General features: G+C 48.4%; 1 protein-coding gene across 1 annotated transcript in view; it reads right to left on the bottom strand.

The window, feature by feature from the left end:
• Positions 1-26,352, bottom strand: part of ATP10B (ATPase phospholipid transporting 10B (putative)) — an 88,795-nt gene that overhangs the window by 47,761 nt on the left and 14,682 nt on the right. The window contains exons 2-5 of the mRNA XM_084636531.1: positions 24,590-24,794; positions 19,794-19,879; positions 16,297-16,403; positions 3,387-3,518 (exon numbers count right to left, since the gene is read on the bottom strand). Coding sequence (XP_084492657.1) covers positions 3,387-3,518; positions 16,297-16,403; positions 19,794-19,879; positions 24,590-24,794 — 530 coding nt within the window. The remainder of the gene's footprint in view (positions 1-3,386; positions 3,519-16,296; positions 16,404-19,793; positions 19,880-24,589; positions 24,795-26,352) is intronic.

Consider the following 26,352-nt stretch of genomic DNA (forward strand, 5'->3'; position numbering starts at 1 on the left):
AAACTGAAGTTATTCTCTTCCTTTCTAAACTTCTTCACTTCCCCTTCAACTTCTTTTACTGTTGACACTACCATTCACGCTCCCCATGACTCAGTCCTGCAGTTTGGCATTTATTTTAGATTCCTCCCTCTCCCTTTATTTATTAGTCTTAGGCCACATCCAGAAATGGATGGGTCTTCCTCCTCAGTTTCTCCAAGATCTCTGTCCTTTCCTTTCCATTTCTGAAGACAAATCTCTTGTTCAAGGTTTCATTGCTTCCTGCCATGACTACTGCAAAATCTTTCTTTCTGGCCTCCCAGATATGCATGTTGTTCAAGAAGGCTGTTAGCTTAACAGCACTGGAAACTGAATTTCCATACAGAACTAGTGTAGTTTGATACTGTACAGGCAGTCAGCAGGAACACAAGCTTCCCCTGCACTGTCTGTGGCTCCAGACCCATTTCAAAAGGCAAATCCTCTAGTACTTCACTCTTCAGGCCTTTATCTTGGCCTCTTTCCTGACGCTCTTGAAGAAGATGCTATTAATGCCAATTGTGGAAGCAGTTTTTGTGATGTGAATATCTGTCCTACTAAGAACTGGATAGAGACTCCCAAATTGTTTTATGCTGGTGTAAGGGGACTGTTGCCCCCTTACTAACATTCAGTGGGGGTGTTTTAGTTGCTAGCTCCCAGTACTAAAAGGGGGAAGGGTCGATGGGGATTCAGGACCCTGAGATTGACAGTCCCTAGGAACAATGTGGAGAGGCCAATGCTCCAGGTACCAGCCTGAATGACAGGGCGGGCAGGCTAATCAGGGAGTCAGGAGGCCAGGGAGGTCCCGTCCTCCGTGTGAGCTGGAATTGCCTGGGTCAGACAAAGTGGGGCTGAGCTAAGGAGAAAGCAGGGGCCCAAGCTGAGCTGGGGAGCAGAGCTGTGCCAGATCCAGAGGGACCAGAAAAGCAGCCCAGACAGAGCAGACCCTGGCCTGGGAGGAGAGCTGCAGCCCCAAAGCCAGAGGCACAGCCCAGAGAGAGCAGACTTGCCCTGGGAGCAGAGCTGCAGCAACCAGAGCCAGAGGGGCCAGAAAAGCAGCCCAGGAAGCAGGTCAGTGCTGGGAGCAGAGTCACAGAAGCAGCCTGCAGAGCAGACCCGTCCTGGGAGCAGAGCTGCAGCAACCAGAGCCAGAGGGGCCAGAAAAGCAGCCCATGAAGCAGGTCAGTGCTGGGAGCAGAGTCACAGAAGCAGCCTGCAGAGCAGACCCGTCCTGGGAGCAGAGCTGCAGCAACCAGAGCCAGAGGGGCAAGAGAAGCAGCCCAGGGAGCTGGAGGCAGAGTGGAGCTGGGGCTGGAGCAGTCCGGAGCCGGGTGTCGTGAGCTGCTGGGGAGTGCAAGGGAGGACCCTTGGCAGTGGGCCCAGCACAGGAAGACGCCTCAGCCAGGAGGCTCTGCAGGCCAGACTTGGAGGGGGATTGGTAACCCTGACAGGGTGGGGGCAACGCTGGGAAGAAGGGCTATGCCACCTAGAGCCTGAGAGCATGTGGCCACCACCAGAGCGAGTGTCCAACCCACAGCATCCCTGCAGCACAATCAGGGCCTGAGAAGGAGGCCGGGGACTTACAAGGAACAGGCTGTGAACTACCCTGACGTTCCAGAGATGCTGTTTGTGATGTTCCCTGCCACAGAGCAGGTTGATGTGTTTCCTTTAACCTTTCCCATTTTTCCTTATTCTTTTTAAAATTAATTGTTGATTAAATAACTTGCATTTGCTTCAAATTGTATGTAATGATCAGTGGGTCAGAGAAGTGCCCAGTACAGAGAGAGTACCCCAGAGTGGGGACACCCTAGCCCCTAGGTGACCACAGCAGGGTTGGGGGTTGAGCCCCCCAGGGATCCTGGGCCCAGCCTTGGTGGGGTTACGAGGACTCTGCCAGACAGGAGAGTGGAAGGTGAGTCCTCAAGGGCAGGGAGGCCACTGGGTAAAGGAAGTAGGAGCGAGGACTCAGATCCTTTCGCTAGCCCACTTCACCGGGGTAGTACAGAAGCAGGAAAGTTCCCCACAATAGTGGGACTATTCCCCCGCTTACACTGGCCATGGAAACACCTGTCAGATAGCAACAGCTTTGGCTGCTAGAGACCTTATCATATTTGAACAAGGATGATTATCCCATTACCACACTCATGAGTTACCTACTCCCCCAAGTTTTGCTAATATTACGTTATCTGCAAGCAAGATACCGATCACTAAATCATCAGTAATATTTTTTTTCTGAAATCCTATATTCAAACAATTTTATCACATAAAACAAACTACTAAACCACTGTTGGCGCTGAAGGTCATTTTAAGAGGATGAAATCTAGTGGATTTATTACTGTTTTATGTGTTTCACTGTATGAACATTTCATGTTTAATTCTTATCTTTAAGATAAGCAGATAAATTGGTTTTTAAATGTTGACTTTTTGCATCTGTGTCCACACATCAAATCGGAACTTAAAGGATTTTGCTACTCAGGGGTCTCTGCACATGACAAATACAAGAGTCTAAATCTAAATGACAGCAGCCCAGGAACAATGAAAATAAAATCTCTCTCATATGCATACAACTCAGCTGTTAAACTGAAATCCCATTTCTAAGCCAAAAAAAAAAAAAAGCTCATTCCAACATGAAGTGGCAAAATTAAAAAGGGATTTACTCAGTTCTACTGTTCGTCTTAAACAGATTCCTCTTTTCTGATGCTCCCTTACTTCTAGAAGTACTAATCTAATGGCTTGCTTGTATGTCTCATTACAGCTCTCATGGGCAGCTACCTGGAAACTTGTTAGGGCTTCAGTATGGTACGATACAACTCTGTGTGTGTGAACTACATCAAAGCTGTAGCACTAGGCAACTTCATGGCTGTGCTGCAATTTAGTGAAAATGTTTAGAAACCACAAGAAACCTACAGGAGCCTTTGTAACCTCTGTAAAGTCATGGCCCATGGAAAACTCACTGGGCTCCAACTTTGGCCCTTTCTTCATTAGAGTTAAGAAAATGTATTGATCCTGCTCTGACTAGGATAGGATCACAGTCAGTACTGGAATGCAAGCCTGTTCTGCAGCTTTCTGCAATGCAGTGAAGATGACCTCTTCCACGATTAGCATCTAGCAAATCCTACTAGAACTGGAGATGAAAATTCATACCCACAACTGAATTTCCTCCCACATTTGGGATTATTCAGATTTGAGATTTTGATTCAAACCCATTATAAAGATATGCATCAACCCTGAAATTTCAGTTAAGTTCCCCAGAGTAAAGGTGATCACATCTAGGTTTTGGAACATACACACGCCTAATAAGAACAAATCTTAATCACAACAAAGAAAACCAAACATTTCAAATGGAAGAGGAGATTTTCACTGTTGCTCCATACCTAGTGCTCCGATAAGACACATGATGAACAGAAGCCCCACACAAAAGAAAATATCAATGTTCATGCGCCGTTCTATCTTGCTGCGTTTGTAGCGCGGCCCACTGTTATTCAGCATGGCCTTGGTTTCATGACCTTCAAAAACACAAATGGAGAGAGCCTCATTTATTTAGTTTCTTACCTGGGGGAGGGGAGAGAGAAGAGAGACAGACTTAATACACATTTATACCCGACATGCTGGTGCCCACAATGTTCACTTAACTCCAAGCATTTCATGGGGGGGAGGGGGGTGGCTCAGACGGGAGTGGTGTCAGGGCTGGAGGATCACAGGAGGAGAGGGAGTGTTTCTCTGCCTTCTCCACCGGGTATCATTTACCAAGAAGGTGCGTTCCTGTGCCCTAAGTCACAGCAAAAGCACTGCAGCAGGGCATTTTACCTGTACAGCCTGGTGGGGCCCACGCCTATCACACACCATCCATGCCACTCTTCCAGGCATTCATATTTATACTAAATTGATGCATTTATGTGGTAAATACAAGGACCCCAAATTCTCACTTACACTAAGGCCCCATAAGAATAGCCGCTTGCAAGAGGTCTCCCTGGCTAGCATAAGGCTCTGGTCCCAGTTTCTGCAATACAGGGGCATGTTAAGGGCTGACTGAGGTTATGGCTGGAGTATAATGTACAATGGCTAATGTCTGCTTTCTGGGGACCACAGGAAGCAGAGCATACATTAGAGCAAAACTGAGTGGACTTAGCTTACACCAGGGCCAGGCAGGTCCTGCCTTCCTCAGAACTCAAAGGCAGCTTAAAAAGCTACTTTTCCTTCCCCCCTCACTTCCTGTCTAAAACACTTCATTCCTGTATCTGAGAATTGAGGCCAAGAATTTGAATCCTGCTTTAAAGTGAAAATCTGAATGCAACCTTAACTATGGAGTTGCTTCTGACACCCTCATGATATACACACAAATAAATACACACACACTGTAAAATGTATATGTTTAACTACAAACAGAAGACAGAGAAACTTTTAAGACGTAGAATTTCTATGAGACAGATGTTAGGGGGAGCATGTTTCACATTAGAGGCAAGCTTTACAAGCATTAGAAGAAAGTAAAGCTTCCAGTTAGGTCTGGAAGGATTCCAAAAAAAACAATTACATTACAGATTTCAGCTGTCACACACATTTCACTCTCACAAGGGCAGCAGAGTCAGCAGGCCCACAAAGCTTGTACCAACATTTGAAGATGTGGGGAAACATGTACGTGCTTCTACTTAACAGCTAAATCTGCTTGATGTGAAAAAGTAAATAAAATAAGATTTGTAAAATATAAAAATCTTATACAATAAGATAATATACATCTTATTTTACTTCCTTTTATATATAGAAATAAAAACCTTGATTAGGTGGTCTACTGATTTCTAACTACTTTTGAATATCTCAGCAGCTAAACTGGCTTAATTAGAAGCTGCTAGTCACATTTGCCATGTGCAAACTTACAGAAAACCCAATACGTCAGATCCAGAAGTGAATAATTTTAATGTTATTTAGCTCTTTCTTATGTGATTGTAAAGCATGAACAACACCATAGGATAGAAAAAATATTAAACTTATTCAATTTGAATCAAGTTACTACATTTGTAATGCTAATAAGAGACTAGTATAAGAAGTGCTAACATGAAACCTACATGTAGAAACTGCTTTTTCTATCCTATTAATTTTTCATACTGCACCCCTCATTGTGTTGTCTAAATAATCTCCAGTGGTGTTTTAAATGATGTCATATGTGGTTCTTTCTCCATTTATCTTTCCACAAGATAAACTATGTATAGATTTTTGTTTGCAACTGCGTGGTATATGCGAATGATGGGTTGTTTTTCCTTGTTTTAAGAGATGCTAGATGCTTTTATTTGGGAAGACAAGGTCAAAGAAGCACGCCTTGAACATGAAGAGGAAGTGATCAGCAAGTGGTCCAGCAGTTCCATTAATGCTGTTGCTGTTCCATATCGTAGCCCGAATTCATATTGCACAGCATCTATGATTACTCTTTGTTCTTATTTCAGTAGTGCCTACAGGCCCCAATCAAGATGAAGGCCCAAATGTGCTAGGTGTTTTACATATACATTGACACACCTCCCTGACCCCAAAGATAATAAAATCTAAATGAGTATCTCAGCAAGCTCAGAATGAAAATTTGATATCGACATCATCTTGTGACAGGCTAAGACTATGAATTAGAGGTATGAATTACACTGCATTTCTAGGACCTCCCCATAACTCTGAACATGCTGTTTAACTCACCCCCTTGCTTAGCTGCAGGGGGTGGCAGATGAACAATTATGTGTCTCTCGCTTTCTAGTTGCTGAATGGACGGAGAAATTTCTCTTAGCTGCAGGATTGCAGTTTCTCTCTTGTCTCCTACCACCTTCATGTCTGGGGTGAGTGCAACTCATGTAGCCCCTCCGCTGTCATGATTGGAAGAGTGCATCACCCTGTGTTGGCTGAAGCTTCAGCAATGAGGCCTGTATGTACTTTTCCCTTAGCACAACTGCCTCACATTTAGCCATCTGCATAGACAGGAAAAGTAAAGTCACACACCAGTGAGACGTGAGCCACACAGGCTAGGCAATCACATTCAGCGATTGCTCCACAATTCACTGATGTCTCCATTAAAGGGAAGTTAAGAGGTAACAGAATTATACAAGTGGAGAACATGTCATCTGTGATAGACCCAGGCCAGCTGGGTACAGCAGAGTAGCCTTATTGGGATCCAGGAAGTGGGCGGGCGAAGCTAAAGGATCCCTCGCCCCAGCCTAAGCGGGGGGTCCACAGGACCTGGAAAACCAAATAATTACGGGGGACAACTAATGAACAACAGGGACAGGAGTGCGGTCAAAGGGTCAAACGAAGGGAACCGGACGGGGACACCGAGCAGAGAACCCCGGACAGCGCCCACCGCTCCTCAAAGGCGTCAAGGGAGTAAGTGGACGCCGCCCAGAGGAACTCTGCCCGGAGGCGTGAACGAACAGAGGAGCGGAAATAGGCCCCACAGTCGCAGGAGACTCCATCGGCCAACCTCCTCACCCTGGTTTTATAGATGGCCACTTTAGCCAGGGCCAGGAGGAGGTTGACCAGGAGGTCCCGCGACTTAGCGGAGCCACGGACAGGGAGTGCATAGATAAGGAGGTGAGGGGAAAAGTGCAACCAAAATCTTAACAAAATATTCGTGAGGAGCCAGAATAGGGGCTGCAGCCTGGCGCATTCCAGGTAGACGTGCGTCAGGGTTTCCCTCATGCCGCAAAAGGGGCAGGTGTCCGGGATTGGGGTGAACCGCACCAAGTACACGCCCGTGCTCACGGCCCCGTGAAGGAGCCACCAACTGATATCCCCAGCGGGCCTCGGGACTAAGGTGGAATATAGGCTGGCCCATCGGGGCTCCTCACCCTCTAGAGGTGGCAGGAGGTCCCGCCACTTTGTGTCAGGGCGGGACGCGAGGGTGAGGACGTGAAGGGTGTGGAGCACGAGCGTGTAGAGATGTTTCCTTGGCGCGGTCTGGAACCAGACTGGCTGCAGCTCGCGTAGCTGGCTCGCGGTGAAAGGGTGGGGTGGGGGGGGGGGTCGGTCGGGTCCACGGGGCAGGGGCCCGATAAAAAGGTCCGGAGGGCCTGGGGTGGAGGGTGGGCGGGGCGCGCCCTCTCACAGGACCTGGTCGAGGTAAACCCGAGCAGCAAAGCGGCCCTCACCTCCTGAAGTACGCGCAGGGGAGTACGAGGTCTGGAGAGCCCCATGCGCTGAGCGAACATCAGGGGATCCAGCCAGTCTCCCCGGTCGTAGTCCAGGAGGTCTCCGACTCTGGTAACTTCTGCCAGGACCAACCTCTGGTGCACCGAGGGGGACTCCGCCACCTGCACACGGAGCTGCGGGTTGTGTAGCAGGGGCTCCGCGAGGAGATCTTCCCCCACAGAGGCCGCCACGGACCTGGTCGCTGTGAACAGTTTCCAGGTCCGGAGGAGGTCCTGGTAGAAGACCAGCAGCCTGGAGAGGTCTCACGGAAGACCCCTCGGATGGAGGTAAAGGAGCTGCCGGTCATATCGGAGCCCTTGGAGGCGGCGCAGGAAGGCATTCACCAGTACACTCCACGGACTACCTGCACCATAAAGGAGCCTCTGCAGGGCCTGGAGGAGGAAGACATGGACCTGAGTGCGGAGACACTTCAGGCCCTGCCCTCCCTCCTCCACGGGTAGATGGAGAACCCGTGCAGAGACCCAGTGCAGTCCTGACCAGAAGAACTCCAGAATCAACGTCCGGAGGTTGGCCGGGACCAGGGTGTTGAGCCGATACCAGAGCATGGACAGGACTAGTTGATTGGGCACCAGTGCCCGCCCTCGAAGAGACAGACACTGGAGCAGTCCTGTCCATCTCCGGAGCCACTCTACCACCCTGCCCTCTAAACCGTGCCAGTTCTCCGGCGGAGACGGATGCGTGGCAGAAGGTAAACACCCAGATAGAACAGCGGACCCGCGCTCCACCTGATAACCTGAAGCGCGGGTGGGAGGGAGCTCGCCTGCCGCCAGTCCCCTATCACCAAGCCAGCTTGACCCAGTTGACCCGGGCTGAGGAGGCTGCCGAGTAGACGGCCTGGCAAGCCTACACCCGTGCCAAGTCGTCCGGGTCCTGGACCACGAGGAGCACATCGTCAGCGTATGCCGACAGGACCAGCCGCAGCTCCGGCTCGCATAGCGCCAACCCCCTCAACCTCCTACGTAGGAGACAGAGAAAGGGCTCGATCGCCAGAGCGTACAGCTGGCCCGAGAGAGGGCACCCCTGCCGTACTCCTCGCCTGAAGCTGACCGGTTTGGTCAGGGTCCAGTTGAGCCTGACCAGACACTCTGCGGAGGCGGACAGCACCTGGAGAAAATCCACAAATTGGGGTCCGAAGCCAAATGCTCGCGGAGTGCTCAGGAGATACCCGTGATCCACCCTGTCGAATGCCTTCTCCTGATCCAGGGACGGGAGGGCGAACGACAGACCATCCCTACACCTGAGTTCCAAGAGGTCCCGGACCAGAGACAGGTTGTCGAATATGGTGCGGCCCAGGACGGTGTAGGTCCGGTCTGGGTGGATCACGTCCGCCAGCATGGACCCTAGCCGCAGCAAGATGGCTTTCGCTACAACCTTGTAGTCCGTGCTGAGCAGCGAGACGGGACGCCAATTTTGTAGATCGCGGAGGTCCCCCTTCTTTGGCAATAAGGCAAGCACGGCTCGCCTGCACGAAAGAGGGAGGACCCCGCTCTGCAAAGACTCGTCCCAGACGGTGACTAGGTCTGGGCCGAGGACGTCCCAGAACATGCTGTAGAACTCCACGGTCAGTCCGTCCATGCCCGGAAATTTATTGGTGGGCATGCGGCGGAGGGCTTCCGAGAACTTGGCCAGAGTGAGAGGCAGCTCAAGCCGGTCTCGGTCGCCCGCACTGACTGTTGGGAGTTCGTCCCAGAGCACTCTGCAAGCGTTAGGATCGGTTGGATCTGGGGAGAAAAGGCCTGCGTAGAAGGCCCTGGCCCTCCCGCACATCTCCGCCGGATCCGTGAGGGGGGTGCCACCCTCTGCGAGGAGGCAGGTGATGTGCTTCTTGGCCCCCCTCTTTTTCTCCAGGGTGTAGAAGAAGCGGGAGCCATGATCCATCTCCCGAAGGAAGCGGATGCGGGATCGAACGAAAGCACCCCGGGCCCGATGGTCCTTGAGGGCCCGGAGCTCCTCCCGCTTCTCCTGGCATGCAGAGGGATGGATCCTCAGGGCTGGCAGCCAGACGCCTCTCCAGCTCTAAGACCACCCGTTCCAACTGCCCTATCGTCCCATCCCTCCGTCGTGGTGCTCCGGGTGTAGTCATGGCAGAAGAGCTGGGCGCACACCTTCCCTAGGTCCCACCGCCGCCGCGCCGAGGGAAAGGCACGCCGCTGCTCTCGCCAGGCCAGCCAGAACTCCCGGAAGGACGCCACGAAGCCCACATCCTTCAACAAGCTGTTATTAAAATGCCAATAGGCCAGCCCCGGCCTTTCTGCGCAGAGAGAGACCGTCACGGTGGCTAAGTGATGATCAGAAAAAGGGGCCGGCCGGATGCTGGAGGAGTGGGCCTGTGAAAGATGGAAACATGATAAATAGATGCAGTCCAACCAGGAGTGGCGCGACCGATGGGCCTCCACCAGGACAAAAGTGAACGTCGAGACGTCGTCCGGGTGGTGGTCGCGCCAGACGTCCACCAGGGAGTGATGGTTGACTATTTCCTGGAGGACATCCGCAGTGGCCGGGCACTGCTCGGGCCCCGAGTGGTCCTGCTCCTCGAGGGTAGTATTAAAGTCCCTGCCCAGGACCAGGCACTCGCGAAGTTCCAAGGTGCCGAGGAAGGCGGACGCCTGCTGAAAGAAACGCAGCCGCTCCGGGCCCGATGTTGGGGCATAGACGTTGACAAGATTGACCACGAGCCCCTCCATATGGACCCAAAGGTGCAGCAGGCGGCCCGGCACAGCCTCGGCCACCCCCAACACCTCGGGCCGTAGGTCAGGGGAGAACAGGGTCGCCACTCCAGCCATACGAACTGTGAGATGGCTAAAGTAGACCCTGTCCCCCCATTCCAGCCTCCAGCTATCTTCGGCGGCCGGATCCGTATGGGTCTCCTGCAGGAAAACTACAGAGTACCCCCCCTCCCGAAGGAAGGAGAGCACCTGGCACCTGTGGAGACACCATCCTACAGCCCCGGGTGTATAACGTTGTGATGGTGAGAGGTGCCATGAGGAGGGCTGTGGGGGATCCTCGCCGGCAGGGACGCTCGCGGTTCCCAATGGGCTGCACAACAATCCATGACCTACCCCGTAGGTAAGTAGGGAGTCACGGAAGAGGTGGACCCGCTGGTAGGCCGCGGCGGCCTGCTTCCCGGTCCTTTTACCCTCCCCCATGAGGGCCCTCACAGCCTGGAGGATTTGATGGAAGTCCCCCCATCGCTGCAGGGCGAGCTGCACCTTGTTACGGGAGCCCTGGACATCCTCAAGGAACTCCCGCAGTTCCTCTCGCAGCTTATGGGGTCACTAGCTCCCGGCTTTCCTCCGGAAGGACCACTGACACAGCCCCGTGGCCCACCGAAACGGGCAGGCAAGGGGCAGACCCCCGACGTGGCGCCCGATGGGCTGGCGCCACGCAGCCCCCCTCAAACCCTGCCTTGATTGGGGGCGGCGGAGGGAAGGTAGCAGCCCCTAGTGAGTTGGGCCTGGGAAATACAGAAGCCGCTCCCTGGGGGCTATCCTCTAAGAACGCGGAGATGACGGCCTCAGGGGCGGCAATGATATCACGGGAGATGGAGGGAGCAGGGGCGGGGTTGACATCAGAGGCAGGGCTGACATCAGGGGCAGGGCAGGGATCCAGAGTAGGAGCAAGGCAGGGGTTGGGTGCAGAGTCAGGGAGAGGGGCAAAGGCAGGATCCTGGGCCCCAGGAGCCAAGCTGTTGGGAAATGGCCCCTCTCGATCGGGCTCTGGGAGCGGGGCAGGGGGCCCTCTGTGATGCTGGGCTCCGGCACCACGGCCGGTATAGTAGCCACAGCATCTTCAGTGGGGTCCCCACCTGGGAAGGAGGTCGGTCGCCCCACGCCCACGAGGGGCAGCCCGTGGGTCTCGGGTCCCAGCCGCGCGGCACCGGCAGTCGCCTCGGTGGGCTTGGCGGCCAACAGCAGGGTGCCACCCGCAGCTGGGTAGATGGAGGAGCCCAGGGAACCCTTGGAGGTGGGAGCAGAAACAGCGGAGAGGGGAAGGGAGGCTGGAGAAGGCGGGGCTGGGGTGAGGTCGCTCAGATCGAGGCCCTCTAGGAGAGGGTCGTCCTCCCCCTGGGTGACTGGGGTCAGACCCAGGGCCTCGATCTCCTCGTAAATGGAGGGGAGCTCTCCTTCCACCATCCCGGAGGTCTCTCTGCCAGTGCCTGAAGCAACGCTCGCCCCGGAGCTCACGGGGGTTCTGGATGGTAACGGGGCAGGTGGGGCTACATCGGGGACCTTGGAGGGAAGGGACTCCAATGGAGGAATGGTACTGCCCTCCCATGCTGCCAAGTTTTCCCCAGCTGGCACCAGGGGATGGCACATGCCCGCGGGCAAGGCAGAGGGCTCGGCATCGGTGCCTCCCTCTGGTCTTCAGGGGGGCTTCCGCATCGGTGGAAAGGAGCGGAGCTCGAGCCCTCCGCTTGTCCCGCTTCCCCTAGACTAGGGCCCAGCCCTCCATGGCATCATCGGGGGGCCGGCTAACAGGGGTCAGGTCAGGGGGCAGGGACGATGGCTCAGGGACCGTGGGAGGCAGCGGTGGGGTGGAATGAGAGAGGGAAGGTTCCCCCTGGGGCGGGCCCTCTCCCACGCTCGGCGGTATCCCTGCCGCACCCTCCTCTAGGGGCCCAGCTGGATTGTAGGCAGCAGAGGCAGGGCTCTCCCGCTAGTCTGGGTGTGCTGGGGGGAGCGTCCCTTGGGCCCGAGCGGGAGCAGTGGTGGACTGAATGGGAGGCGGGGGCGGCTTTGGGCACCGGGCAGCCAGGGGCGCCGGCGATGACGGGGCCAGCACCCTGCCGGGGCTTGGGGGTCCCGGATGCCTCTCCGTGCCGGGCCAAGGGGCAGTCCCTCCGGACATGCCCCATCGCCCAGCAGAGGTAGCACCGGGCCTCCCCCGTGGAATAATGCACCCGGTAATGGGCCCCTGGTAGGGGATCAAAAAGGACCCCTCAAGCGCCTCTCCGTCCCGCGCTGCTGGCGGCAGTTGCAGCTGCACTTGCCAGCGGAACGAGAGGACGTGACGGAGGGCGGGGTCCTTGCAACCCGGTGAGAGAGGACTCAAAACAGAGATGGGCTTCCCCAGGGTAGAGAGGGCAGGTAACAGGGGGGCACTGGGAAGGAAGGGAGGGACGGAAGTCAGGACAAAGCAGACGCCCAGGTCGCCCAGCGGCTCCAGGGGGACGAACACGCCCCCCACTGCCGGGCCCTTCTCCACCGCCTCCTGGGCGGCGGCCTCCGATACCAGGAAGAAGACCACCTTCCCGTACATTTTGGAGGCTGCCACAATGGCCGTGGGCCCCACCTCCCTCACCAATGCCCGCACGTACGTACGTCTCCACATGGGGCGAGGCGGGCACCAGGTGGCAACGGACGCCGTGCTTTCTGGTCATGGTGGGAAAGGGGCCCTGGCCGCTATAGCTGGTAGCAGAGGCGGTGGGCGGCAGAGATGATGTAGCGGCAGGCGGGGAGGCTGCCGCCACCTGGGCGTACGCCCTGGGGCCAGGGGAGGGACACCCGCAGAGCTGGTGGGGGGTGCAACGGGGTGGGACGCCACAGCCAGTGGCGGGGCTGCGGAAGTGAGGGCAGTCCCTGCCATGGAGGGCCTGGACTTTTTGGCAGGGTCCTTCCCCTTCTTCTTATCCTGGCCCTTCCTGCCGGCTGGAGTGACTCCCCCAGAATCTGAGGGGGGGAGGGAAGTGGCAGCAATGGAGGTCACCCCGGTGCCCGCCGCTGCCGGCGCCCCGGAGGGGGCGGTGACAGGTGGTTTGGCAGCAGCAGGTGAGGTAGAGGCTGGGGGGGAGGTGATGGAGGGGCAGGTGGGGGAGGGGTATCTAGAGCTGCTGGAGGGGCCCCACATGTCGTGTCCCCCGCCATAATGAGCAGGGAGGGAGGGAAAAGGGGAGGCAGGTCAACCATTCCTCCCTGCTCGGCTGCAGGCAGGGGAGGAGGGCGCCAAAAGGGATGGGCTGGACAGGGTGGCTATCAAGGGCTTGTAGGGGACAGTCACCGACTCAGGGTAGGAATCCAGCTCCTCTAGCTGCACTAGGGGAGGGGGGTCATAACAATGTTTGGGGAGTGCAGTGAGATCGGGGCAAACTCAAACAGGGGAAGGGCACAAGCACATGGGAGGGGGCATGGGCGCACTGAGTAAGGGGCCAATCAGGGCGGGGTATCACGTGGGGAGGGGGGAGAACCAGGCTGGAGGCAGGACAGGGAACCAAGGGGCTGACTTCAGAGGCGGAGGCGGGGCAAACAAACAAAGGCTGCAGAGGGAGAAGGGCGGGGCAGGCAAACAAACTGAAGCCAGCGAGGTGCTGGGGTAAAGGGGAGGGTAAAAAGGCTGCAAGGGGCAAAATGGGGCAGGGAGCCAGGGACAAAGCTGGGGGCTTGCTGAAGGGGGTCAATCCAGGATGGGGCGGGGGGGTGGCACATGCACCCACGTGCGCTTGCAAAAGAGTCAGTGTGGGCTGGCTGCTGCTTCAGGCCCAAAAGGTGGTGAAAGGGGGTGGCAAGCCAAGCAAGCAGCGGAGTCCCGGAGGCAGGAGCTTGAGGCAGATGGTAAGTGTCCACTGGGGGTGGTGGACGGGGCAGTGCCGATGGTGGTGGTGGGGTTTGGGGGGGGGACACACAGATGGACTGGGGGGCAGACTCCACGCCACACCCCGTGTCCCCACAAACACAGTCAAAACCCCCACCACAAGAGCACAGTTCAAAAGTTACTCAGCCTTCAGGCCCCCTTCACAGTGGTCTGCAGAGTCCCTGTGCCCTCCCCCAGCAGCAGATGGCCTCGTCCCCTCTTCCTTCGGGGTCCAGCAGCTCCCAGGCAGCAAAGGCAGCAGCAGCCCCAGGTAGCAGCCCGGTGGCCAGGCAGGCAGAGAGGACCCCTCACAGGTGGTGGTGATAGTGGTGGCCACAGCAGCAGTAGCAATGGCTGGGGCAGGGGTCTCTCACTCCCCCCTCTGTGGAGTGGGCCGACACCCCCCCCCCCCAAGGGGCTGTAGTTGGAGCAGTAGTAGCAGCACCCAAGGGTGGGTGGGGGAGTCCAGCAGCTAGCCAGCAACCAGGTAGCAGAGAAGGGGGGTGGGTGGTGTCCGGCCCAGCCAACGTAGCAGTTGGAGCAGTAGCAAGAGCCCAAGGCCCAGCAGCAGCAGCCTCCCTCCTCCCTCCAGGCCAGTCGGGTTCAGCAGAGGAGCCAAAGGCGAGTCTACTGGCCCCTGGATGAACAGGTTTCTGTTCCCTGACTGACCAGAGCAGGGGCTGCTCCAGGCTAATGAGTACACCTGACTCCAATTAACCTGCAAAGAATCAGGTGAGGCCATTAAGCTAATGTGACCACCTGACTCTAGTTAAGGCCCCTCTGATAATATAAAAGGGCTCACTCCAGTCAGGCAGAGAGGAAGTGCAGCTGAAGGGCTAGAGACACCCTCAAGTCATTAATGAAGACATCCTCAAGTCATTGGTAAGGTAGCCCTAAGGTAAGGGTGAAGAAGGGAGAAGCAGGAGAGCTGTGGGGAAGTGGTCCAGGGAAATGTAGCAACTCTGGCAGTAAAAGGTTGGCTACCAATAACTGCTACCATTAGAGTCCCTGGGCCGGAACCCAGAGTAGAGGGTGGGCCCGGGTTCCCCCCAACCCACCACTACAGAAACACTTCCTGGGAGGGGAAAATAGGCCCCTGTCAAGACAGGAGGCTAAAGTGTTTTGGCATGAGACCATAGGAGCAACAGAGACTGTGGGAATTTTCTCACCAACCTCCATTACTGGCTTATGATGAAAAGGGCTCAGTAGTCTCTATCCCTGGCCCTAGAGAGAGAAGGGCTACGTGGAGAGTTGCAGTGAGCCTCTGAAGCTAGCACAAACCACCTGGAAACATGGGATCCATGGGGACAAGGTCGGAGCTCTGCCACACATCATATAAATACAACATAAATGATAATGGCGATTCAGAAAAAGAGGTTACAGATCTTGATTAAAAGTCACAGTATAATCAATGTCAATGAGTCCCAGAAATGAAGCTAGTGCTGGCTCAGGGAACATGCTGTAGGTGAATCTAATTTTAGAAACAAAAAAAGTAAGAATAAACTCTGACATTGATATTAACAAGTGGGTATCAGCTGAAAAAATCATATTGAAGGCATGCTAAGGTCACAGTCACAATGGCTCAAGAATGACTGCGAGACTCTAACCTTCAAAATGAGCAGAGGAAGCAGTGAACAGACACTCAAGTAAAGAGCAGAGATGCAAACCATATTAGGGTCTGTGATCAAAACAACATACCAAAAAATGACTGCACTAGACATGCAAAGAGAGAAGCAGGATTCCTAAAAGGACAAGTGAAGAGAAATGGTCCCAACTTCACCGTGAACAGTTGCCCCAATTTTTTTTATAGTAGCTATTTTGAGGAGGTGAGTGATGGGGCTTGGCAGTCTGTGCTAGAATGGTACAAAGGTTGCCATCATAGAAACAGGTATTTCTGTTAGATGGATATTGTCACAGCATTTGGCATCTAGCCACGGGTGCAAATGAATGACACTCATGATGAATGTCACTTCACATATCAGCTAGCAAGTGTGCTTGGAGAAATGGCCATTATTCTTCCTCTATAGCCCAACAGTCATCCATGGAAAACATTTCAGCTCAAGCAGCCCGGAAACAGAAGGTCTGACTACAGCTGTGAACCCTGTGATGCTGCTACAGATCTGGGCACTGATGTCTTCATGGCTTGTATATGTATACGTGGTTTCCCTAAGCTCCGTTCCCCGTCACCTATACTGGACACAGTCCTGGGATGTGGAGCAGATCACTTTATGCCTTCTTCACTCTGGCAATTTTTGAGTAGCCACCGCAGGACATCTGAAATCAACTAACAAGCAGGATCATCTGCTATCACTATTAGCCACCAGGCACCGATGGGCGGACACCTTAGCTTCAGATTAGAACCAAACCCTTAGAGATAAACGGCAAGTGCTTTGACTTTATCAACCTATTTTATTTCCATAAACTACTACTTCTTAAAGTAAAATATTATGGCTTAGTATTAGACTATACGTATTCGTTGTAAGATATTTCAAGAGCAACTTCATGCTTAACTAAATGAAAGGGTAAAAAGTGAGTTGTTACCTGCATAAATGACAATTCCTATTGCAATCTCAGTATTTCTGATTGTACAGCCACGAAGCAAAAGGCTTTCACTTCCAAAACCAATCCGTTTGTGATCAGGCTGCTCCCTACAAAGAAGAAAATAAAATGATATGATTTCCCTTTGTGTTCTGTTCTATGTATTTTTTTTCCCTTCAGCTTTGAACCAGTGAATTGTGACGACTGAGAAATGTTTCACTGTATCTGGCTTCAGTCAGGGATCCACACTGGAGGTGTATAGAAGTCTTTGTATCTTATAATACAGAACCTGTCTGTATGGACTAAAGCATCAAAATTTAAATCTGAAGATAAATTATGTGGTTGGAGCCTCTGATTCTGTTCTTTGCCTGGCAGATTTAGTATTTAATAAATGAAGATAAGAGAAACTGTGCAATTTAACCCACAATTCAGAGGGAATTATTAGAGAAATCTTATAGGTGTTCTCTCTCCGAGGTTAATGATTAAAATGAATAGATTTTATAATATTGTAGAAGCACAGTTGTACAGATACCACGTGTATATAAATAATATCCTTTGTCTGCTGTGGTTACCATTCAGGAGCTCATCTCTGTGATGCACCAGCTGGGAGGAGAGATTTTTCAAAAAAGCCTGTGAGTCTTCCCCTTCACTGTATTATTGATTCCAGCATTATTCCTCCTTGAGAGTCCCAGTTTAGGATGCATATTCACAAGACAGACTTCCTTGCCAGTAAGATGGACAGTGGTGGAGGTTTGATTTACATGCTGAGCAAATCACTATGAAGATATTCCTTCAGGTAAACAATTCATTATCTGCCTCCAGTGACAAAACAGCAAAAGTCTGATGTTTTCAAAGTCTCGATTACACACCAAGCTAGGTTCCTGCTGAGGTTCAAGTTGGGATTTATGATGTGGGTCAGTCCTAATATGGTGGAACTGATATTGCTACTTTAAACATCAGCATTGAACAGGAGGTTCCCAAGTGTTCATGGCTTCCATTTACTTTTTTAAAAATATATGCAGCCTCACTTTTGTTGGTTAAGTATGATATTATTCATAGGTGAGGCCTGATTATACAATACGTCACACCTTGTATAATCACTTACACCTGTGCAAATGAATGCAAGGTAAACGAGTGCACTCACAATGTTTTCAAGCCAGTTTGCCCATTTGTAAATGACAACACAAGGTGCAAGGCAATGAAGAATTAGGTCAGAATGTTTATAAACAAACTCCATGACTGTTAGGAATCACTTTATTCTTAAGTTTCATGAGCTAGGCAAAGTAGCACACGCTCCAGTTTGCAATGTAAACCCATGAATCAGTCATGGGAATGAAGGGACAGATTTTCAAAAGCAGCCTGTAATAGGTGCCCAAAGTTTCTCATTTGCTCACAAAAAAGCAATTTGCACATGAACATCAGGCAGTCAGTGATGTAGCAGTGTAAAGTAGTAATGTGTTAGTTAAACTGCATTAATTTAAGTGTCTTCACTAACACACAAAAAACTCCAGCAACCTCTTTTTTTCCTCGTCTAGATAATGCATTGGTAAGATCATTTCCTAAAAGTCTTTGTGTGTCCCTTTGCTCAAATTTCAATCCAGGAAGGGACACTTTTTCAAGCATGTCAGACAGGCATTGTGATTTCAGCAGAGCCAGTTCTTTGGAGTTACTATAGTTTTATAGTGAAGCTAAAGAAAATAACTACAACTTACAAACGATTCTTGGAGGAATCTCAGTGACGCTCAACCTTTCCAGACTACTGTACTCCTTTCAGGAGTCTGATTTGTCTTGCATACCCCTAAATTTCACCTCACTTCAAAACTACTTGCTTATAAAATCAGACATAAAAATACAAAAGTGTCACTGAAAAAATGTTTACTTTCTCATTTTTACAATATATTTATGAAATACATTAATTGGAATATAAATATTGTACTTACATTTAGTGCATAGTATATAGAGCAGTATAAACAAGTCACTGTCTGTATGAAATTTTAGTTTGTACTGACTTTGCTAGTGCTTTTTACGTAGCCTGTTGTAAAACTAGGCACATATCTAGATGAGTTGATGTACCCCTGGAAGACCTCTGCATACCCCCAGGTGTACACGCACCCCTGGTTGAGAACCACTGTCCTAGAGCAAATTCTTTGCTGAAGACATTGTTCATTGTATGCTGGGTCACACTCATTTGTTGGAACATCAACTTTTGTTGGAAAATTGCTTAAAATAATGCTGGTTTCCTTTGACTAGGCTTCTAAATTGTCTTAATCCATAGTAAAACTAGAGGGAAGAACTCAAGCCTCATTGATCATTAAAGGCATTAAACTACAATGAATATATTTTGCTGAAGATTCTTCCTGCTGTCCTTGGACCAACATGATGAGAAACACTGAATGGATTCTGTATCCACTAAGCTCGGGAAGTAGTAAATATTTCTGGAATGGATTTCCCACATAAAACTCCTGCTAGAGTTCCAAAATTTGGGGTCAGATCCTTGGTTCCATCTGATTTGCAGACAGTACAGTCGGTGTGTGTGCATAGGCGAAATACAGCCCATTCTTGCATTCCCCTTATGCTGGTGCAGCCTCTATGTAGGGCCAGTTGCCCTGTGCAACAGCAGCCTAATTGAGAGGGCTGCCATAATTTATGCTCCAAGCAACTGGTCCCAAGAGGTCAAAACTAGATCAATATTAAATAGGGGTTTCCTAGCTGCACCTCTTGACTCTTCTAACGTGTCAGATGGGAGAGTAAGTGGAGGATCACCTTACACTGGGTATATCCTCCAGGCCAGATTCATATGGGTTTACACCAATGGAGCAGTACAGTGACTACACACCAACAAAAAAACTGGCCCTTCCTGTATCTTCCAGAAGTTTTAATATTCTCATTGCTCCTCTGAAGAGGCATTAATGTATGCCTCTTACAACCATTTTACAAAAGGTAACAGAAAATAAGAGGCAGATTCTTTCCTCACTTGCACATATTTTACATTAGTATAATCCCATTGACTTCAGTGGATTTACTCTTGATTTCTGCTAGTACAAGAAAATTAGACCACAGTAGGTCATCCCTGGATGCCTTTTATTTCCTGTGAACATACACATAAAGAAACTAGAACCTTGAACCTGAACCACTTTGAATGTTAGGAGAGATTTAGATTTAGACCCTGGCCCAGACAAGTCCCTCTGGTGTAGGTTTCAGGTCAGATTTAAAATTTAAAGGGACCTATATCTGGGTTCAGACATAGCTGAAACCTCATGAGAAGGGGTCATGTGATTCTGGAAACACTGAATCCAAACCCAAGTATTAGCATTGACTTAGTCACAAACTCCAAATCCCATCTACATTGGACCTACAACACAGCTTCCACAGCCCACATTTAGACAACGGTGGAGCTTCTAAACCCATTACTTCCTGTAAAATACTTAGTTTTAAAACGTGATAGTTTAAAGCTCAGAGGTGATTTGACTCATTTATAGAAACAGATAGCAAGTACTTACACGTAACCTTTGAATTTATTGAGATCATTATTTGGCTTTTCACAGACTATGGTGTTTTGGAAAAATTCTGGATCAAATGGAGTGTTCTACAAAAGAAAATACATTGGGAATTAAGTTCAACATATACTTATAAAAATGTAACAATCAGAACATCTCATGGTAGTTGTGACTAGAAAACATGTCTGTGGTTGCTAGCACGGGAAGCCTTTTCTTGGAAGGGTCATATAACATTAGATCGAATGCAACAATCCCTGCAGATCCTCTTCACTACTGCAAAATAAAGATCAATGGGCAAGAGATCCTGAGGGCAAGTTCATGGCTTGCAACATACAGACACATGCAGTTTTTTGTCTCCCATTACTGTATAAAATATGAATTCTGACCTTGGATTTGTATCCAGAGCTTTTATTGAATTCAGTGAGCTGTGGATGCATCCAAAGGCAGAAGTTGGTCAAACGTTGTTGTTAGCTTCTCCAATAATCTTGTTTTGATGAGGTATTTACAATATAACCTTTTTTATGTAAATCAATCCAGGCCTTTTCCTTATGCAATTAACAAAAAGTAAAACTGACCATACTTAGATTTAACTGAGCAGTTTCATCTCATTCAGCATAGTAGACATTTCATTCAATCTTCGGCTTTTCTGGGAGCACTAGCTCCAGTTCTATTGTTTCAACATTTACACAGTACACAAATACCCAGTGACGTGCTCACAACATGATGTGGTGCTGACAACAAACATACAATCAGCAGGAAGAGAAGGGAACAAACTGATTAGTTCATTAAACTCTAACCTCTAACACTACTAGATACCACCACAATCCAAACTGCTTTCCACCAAGCTTACTGAGGTCAACAGTTTATACATGCAAAAACCATACATTAGGGCATGTGGTTTGTTTAGGTAACTTGAAGGTAACAAGGTAATAACCAAGCTAAATAATCTGAGTCCAAAGCACATTTAACTCAGAACACAGCTGTTACTGAGTTAATAGCTGACGGATTGAGAATGGCCTGCTATTAATGCAGAATGTTGTGTTTTGTTTAACATTCGGGTTGGTCAGTTATAATATAAAAGGTAGGAAATACAAAAGATGTAGTTCATAAGGTACCAGTAACATGGTAATATCACACAAATGTAATATTTTCTATTCTTCTTTTTTCCTTGTTAAATATGTAGTTCAATACATTTTGGTTTATGTTAAATCTATACAATAAAATATACAGATTTCAACTATGCTGGGCAGAAAACTTAGTTTCATGAAACATTTTGAAGTTTAAAAATTTGTTTTCATTTCCATGTGAAGGAAAATGAAACTTTTTGAAATTCGGTTGTGGAAAGCAGAGAAAAAGAAACCCCTTTAAATAGCCAATAACCGTGATATAGACCTGGATTTGAACCCAGGTCCCCCATATCCTAAGTGAGTATCCTAACCACTGGGCTATTGGCTATTCTGGAATGGGTTGATTTCCCTCTTGCACCTCCTACCTTCCATCCTGAAGCCAAGACAACTTCCCAGCAAAATTTTTGTTGAAACCAATAAGATTCTGTGAAGCATTTCACTTTTGATGATATAGCATCTTTCAAGAAAAAAAAGTTTCACCAACAATTTTTCAATCAGCTCTAGTTTCAACTCTTTGCACTAAGAAGAGCCTCTCCTACTTATTGTTACAAAGCTTATAGATAGTTTGAGGTTTATGGAACTATAGACTTGATCTAGCAAAACACTTAAGCACGTGCACAAGATAAATTCAAAAATTTGAAGTGTTCAAAATTTCTTAACCGACTTTATGAACTAATTGCGACAGATATGGCAATTTCCTGCAATATACTTGTAAAACCATATTGAATTAAGTTTAAGTATCTTTGGGGTCCATTGTACTCTATGCAAAGTTTATGTACTATTGTGGGCTGAGACTTTATGTAACTTCTGGGGGTCAGGAGGAAGAGAGATCTGATTTAAGGCCTGGCTGATCAAAGGACTATACTGAAGGACATACCAGATGAGAATGGACTTTTGGGACAACATTTGCAAAGTGGATTTCCTGGGAAATGCCTAAGGGGAGGTAAATGCAAGTTCCCCATCTCCAGTTATGCAAAAACCCTACCTTTTGAAGCTACTCTCTGAGGAGAGGATTTTGGTTTGCTGATTACCTGTTCCTGGATACTAGACATCAAAGCCACAGCTGTATTAAGAAATCGATGAACTGCCCAGCTGCTTTCTCTGGTTCCAAATCTGAGACAATTATGAACTAAACCTGAGACCATTGTGGGTTTTGGAAGACTGACACCTACCAGAGTCCAAGTTTGGAGTTGGGGTGACCTCTGGTAGGCTTATTAGCATGTGCATAGCTTCTTTTATAGTTGTTAGTGTTTTCTGTGTAGCGCTTTCATCTTAAGAATAAATGTCCTTGCTTAGAAAAAGTGGTGTAGTAACTTGTGACCGTTGTCCATCACCGCTGTTCATAGCCTTCAGAGAGAAAACACAGTACAGACACTGGCCTGTTTAGGCAGTCTGGCTTGCTGGGGACGTCACAAAATCTAGGCAGGGGACTCCGCAGCCTGAAAAAATCCCAGTCAGAAGGGACATAGATGTGGGTTTCTGCCCAAAAGAGGTGATGGCTGAGGAGCAGGGAGCTTAGAGTGGGTCCCCTCGAGGGACCACAAGGTGGAAATACAGGTGCAGTTGCCCTGAACTGTAACATTAATGACGATGATCTGTTTCATCAGAGGATCAATTGTGCTGAAAGCAGCCTCATGTTTAATGTAATAAAGTAAATATATTCATTTCATTTGCAAAGAGGACTAGCTACAATTTTGGACTGCTGTAATCAATTAAGTAAATAGTCTTAAGAATGCAAACTAACTGTGGCCTGCAATTCTATTAAATGGGAATTTTAATTAGGACCAATTTTTAAACGGTGAAATAAACAGACAAATAAAACTATTAGATTAATAGAAGATTATATTAATTGGAGCATTAGGAGATGAACTGAAACCACAGATCCTCTCATATTGTAAATGGAGTGGAGAATTCAGAACGTGCAGCAGCTAGATAATAGTTACTGCACAATGCAGTTTATTATCCTGTACCTTAATAGCTAGAACAAAAGCTAGTGGGAAGACAAGTGATTTGAAAGAAACAACAGATCAGTGTAATGGCCCATACTGATTTAGGGCCTGATGCTGGGAGGTGCTTATTGCCCTCAATTTCCATTTATCTTCATCAGTCATCTGAAATAATGGAATTTTATTGTTGTTCAAAATAATAGTATGGGCTCTGAAATCTGAAAAGCACAAAACATAAAACCTACTGAGTAAAATTATTTCTTTGTTCTCTCCCCATCCTTTCACAGACATTTTCATCTAAGTACAACTCCTCTTCCTTAAAAAAAAAAAAAAAAAAAGACCACAATTTGCATTTGATCTTATGAGCATTAACTTCCTTAGACCCTAAAGATCTCTGAGAAATGACTTGTATAACAGCCGTAAGAGTCTCCACTGAATTAAATGAGGTGGGTGGAGTGGGGGATGAACTTGCTGCCAGTTCTACCTAACTACTGAACTGCTGAAGTGAATTAAATATGGGACTGAAAAAAAAAAAGAAACATTTTTTGTGGTACAAATATCTATTTGGAGATTTCTGCAATAGTTGTTCCTATTTTTGTGCCTTATGTATATTCTCACTTCCTGCTAACTAAAACATTGATGTTTAATTCCAGGAATTATCTACATGTTCTTTATTTTTGCCCTATTCACAACTATGATTCCAATAGTGCAAATTGTTCCATTCCTCCTGATGTAGCTGATTAAACTTGGTTTGTCTTATCTGACACCTGTCACTAGTATGTTTGAAAAGTCATTCAAGAGTGTGAAGAATACAACTCTTCTAATGTCAAACTGTCTCAATTTTAGGATTTCTCAAAAAGTGGCACCAAATGAATAATTCAATCAGTTGCTTATGAGAAAGGAACAATATGAACTATGCAATAATGTCAACATCAAATATTTAATTTCTCACTGTCCAACATTCAAACTGATGACTAGACAGCCAATCTTCAATTTTAATTCAAATTCACATTTGTCCTAATAGCATACACAATAATATATTGTACTCTCAGGCAGGGCCATTCACAAAGTTATTTTCAGCTTAGTGTGCACTAGAATTGTTTATCCACTAGTTAATATATGCCAAAGTCCTGGTTAGGAACATAACCATAAAAACTCATGGGGCATAAGGGTGGCTGGGAATGCGGTGAAAGCTACACCCCCAAATCTATGCACAAACATGCACCTATTCTTTCTTGCAGAAAGACTGAATTGGAAAGGGTGTAGTGAATTACATTGCTAGTTCTGTGCAGAAGGCAGGTCATCCCTCACCCAACTCTCTTGTTTTTGTCTTGTATCCCATCACAGTCTAAAGGAGATGGAATTCTTTTGACATTGGGAAAAGGCCACTGCAGATTCAGGTGCCCAATGGGAAGCAGAATACCACTTGCAACCCAGAAGGTACTGTCATCTGGTCCTACAAGCAGGAAACACGGTAATATAAGCACTTATTTGTGTCAGATAACATTCATTTATAATTGTGCATGTCTGTAGCACACCTACACAAATCTGTTGCTTACCGTACTATACATTCATGCCCTGAGATGGCATGGATCTGTGGCTGTATGAGACTGAGCAAGTAGTATTCAGCCCTTCAGAACATGCTTATATTGCATTTCATGACACTAGTTGTCATGGAAACAGAGGCAGAATAGCCTGAATATTGTCACATTTCCAACAGGCCTACCTGATTAGAGAACCCTTTCACAACTTGTCTTTGTTTAAGATTGGTCTCCCCATCGAGGTTTGCAGTCTCCAAGTGACAGATCCCATTCTGATCGGAGGAGTACAGTAACAGGATATCAGCTGGGATGATCTCGTTACATTGCAGCTGCACAAAGTCTCCCACTCGCACATCTTTCCAGCACTTCTCAACATAGTCGCTTTCTTTCCTGTTGGGTTAAAGAAGTGCCACATTTGAATAGCCACATGAGGAGCAAAAGGCTATAAGTACTAGTTCTTTAAGAAAAGAAAACCGGGTTATTCCATAATTTAAGCTTTGGTGCATAGGAAAACAGAGCACTGATCTGTAGTCTCATAGCATCACTTCGGCACTTTCTGTTGGAAAGCAAGTTGTGTAACATACGCAATAAGCTCTTTAACCGAAGTAAAATGATACCATGGTGATAACTGTCTAAGACACTAGCATCACCCCATGTCATGTTTAGTCTCTTACTAAACAATATTAGGTCTTTAAGCCTCTCAATGGTGGGCACTTTTAAAAATATCTCATTTTAAGACTGAAGCCTTAAAGATGCACTGAATAGAACTTCTTTTCAAAAAGAAAAGGAGTACTTGTGGCACCTTAGAGACTAACCAATTTATTTGAGCATGAGCTTTCGTGAGCTACAGCTCACTTCATCGGATGCATACCGTGGAAACTGCAGCAGACTTTATATACACACAGAGAATATGAAACAATACCTCCTCCCACCCCACTGTCCTGCTGGTAACAGCTTATCTAAAGTGATCATCAAGTTGTGTGTGTATAGGGGTGGGGGGGTGAGAAAACCTGAATTTGTGCTGGAAATGGCCCACCTTGATTATCATGCACATTGCGTAGAGAGTTGTCACTTTGGATGAGCTATTACCAGCAGGATAGTGAGTTTGTGTGTCGGGGGTGGAGGGTGAGAAAACCTGGATTTGTGCTGGAAATGGCCCAACTTGATGATCACTTTAGATAAGCTATTACCAGCAGGACAATGGGGTGGGAGGAGGTATTGTTTCATATTCTCTGTGTGTATATAAAGTCTGCTGCAGTTTCCACGGTATGCATCCGATGAAGTGAGCTGTAGCTCACAAAAGCTCATGCTCAAATAAATTGGTTAGTCTCTAAGGTGCCACAAGTACTCCTTTTCTTTTTGCGAATACAGACTAACACGGCTGTTACTCTGGAACTTCTTTTGTGAGTTTCAGACATTCCACAGAAAATGCTACATTACTTGAGACTGGAAGGCTACTTCCTTGGGGTTTCCCAACACCAAAATAGAGACACTTGAACAAGTCAGACAAACTTCTCAGCTGCAGTTATTTCAGCTCTCCCTGGTTCATAAATATTGAAAGGTTACGACAATTCTCAAGCTTAGCCCATATGCATAGTTTCAACACATGAAACAACCGAGAGGTACCACATTAAAAATAAGAAACATACTGTGATTTTTGTTTTTTAAAGGGCAATGAAAATCTTAAGGTGAAGAACATTTACAGGTTTTGAATGAATGAAAACAGAAAAGAATTATAGCCTCGGGACTTAAGGAAAAGGAATATGGTTTGTTTCAAAGTATAATAAACAAAATAAGAACTACGGAACAGACTTTCCCTCTATGGTTCAAGTAAGGGCAAGCTTTTTTGAGAGTGAGTGCAGACTGCAGCTTTGAGCTTGAGCAGATCTGGGGTCACTGGAACACTGTCTGCTGCTTCAGGCCTCTCTGGCTCTGATACTCAGCTGCC

The sequence above is a fragment of the Lepidochelys olivacea genome (assembly GCF_965140295.1).
Source record: "Lepidochelys olivacea isolate rLepOli2 genome assembly, chromosome: 8".
Classification (NCBI taxonomy): Eukaryota; Metazoa; Chordata; order Testudines; family Cheloniidae; genus Lepidochelys; species Lepidochelys olivacea.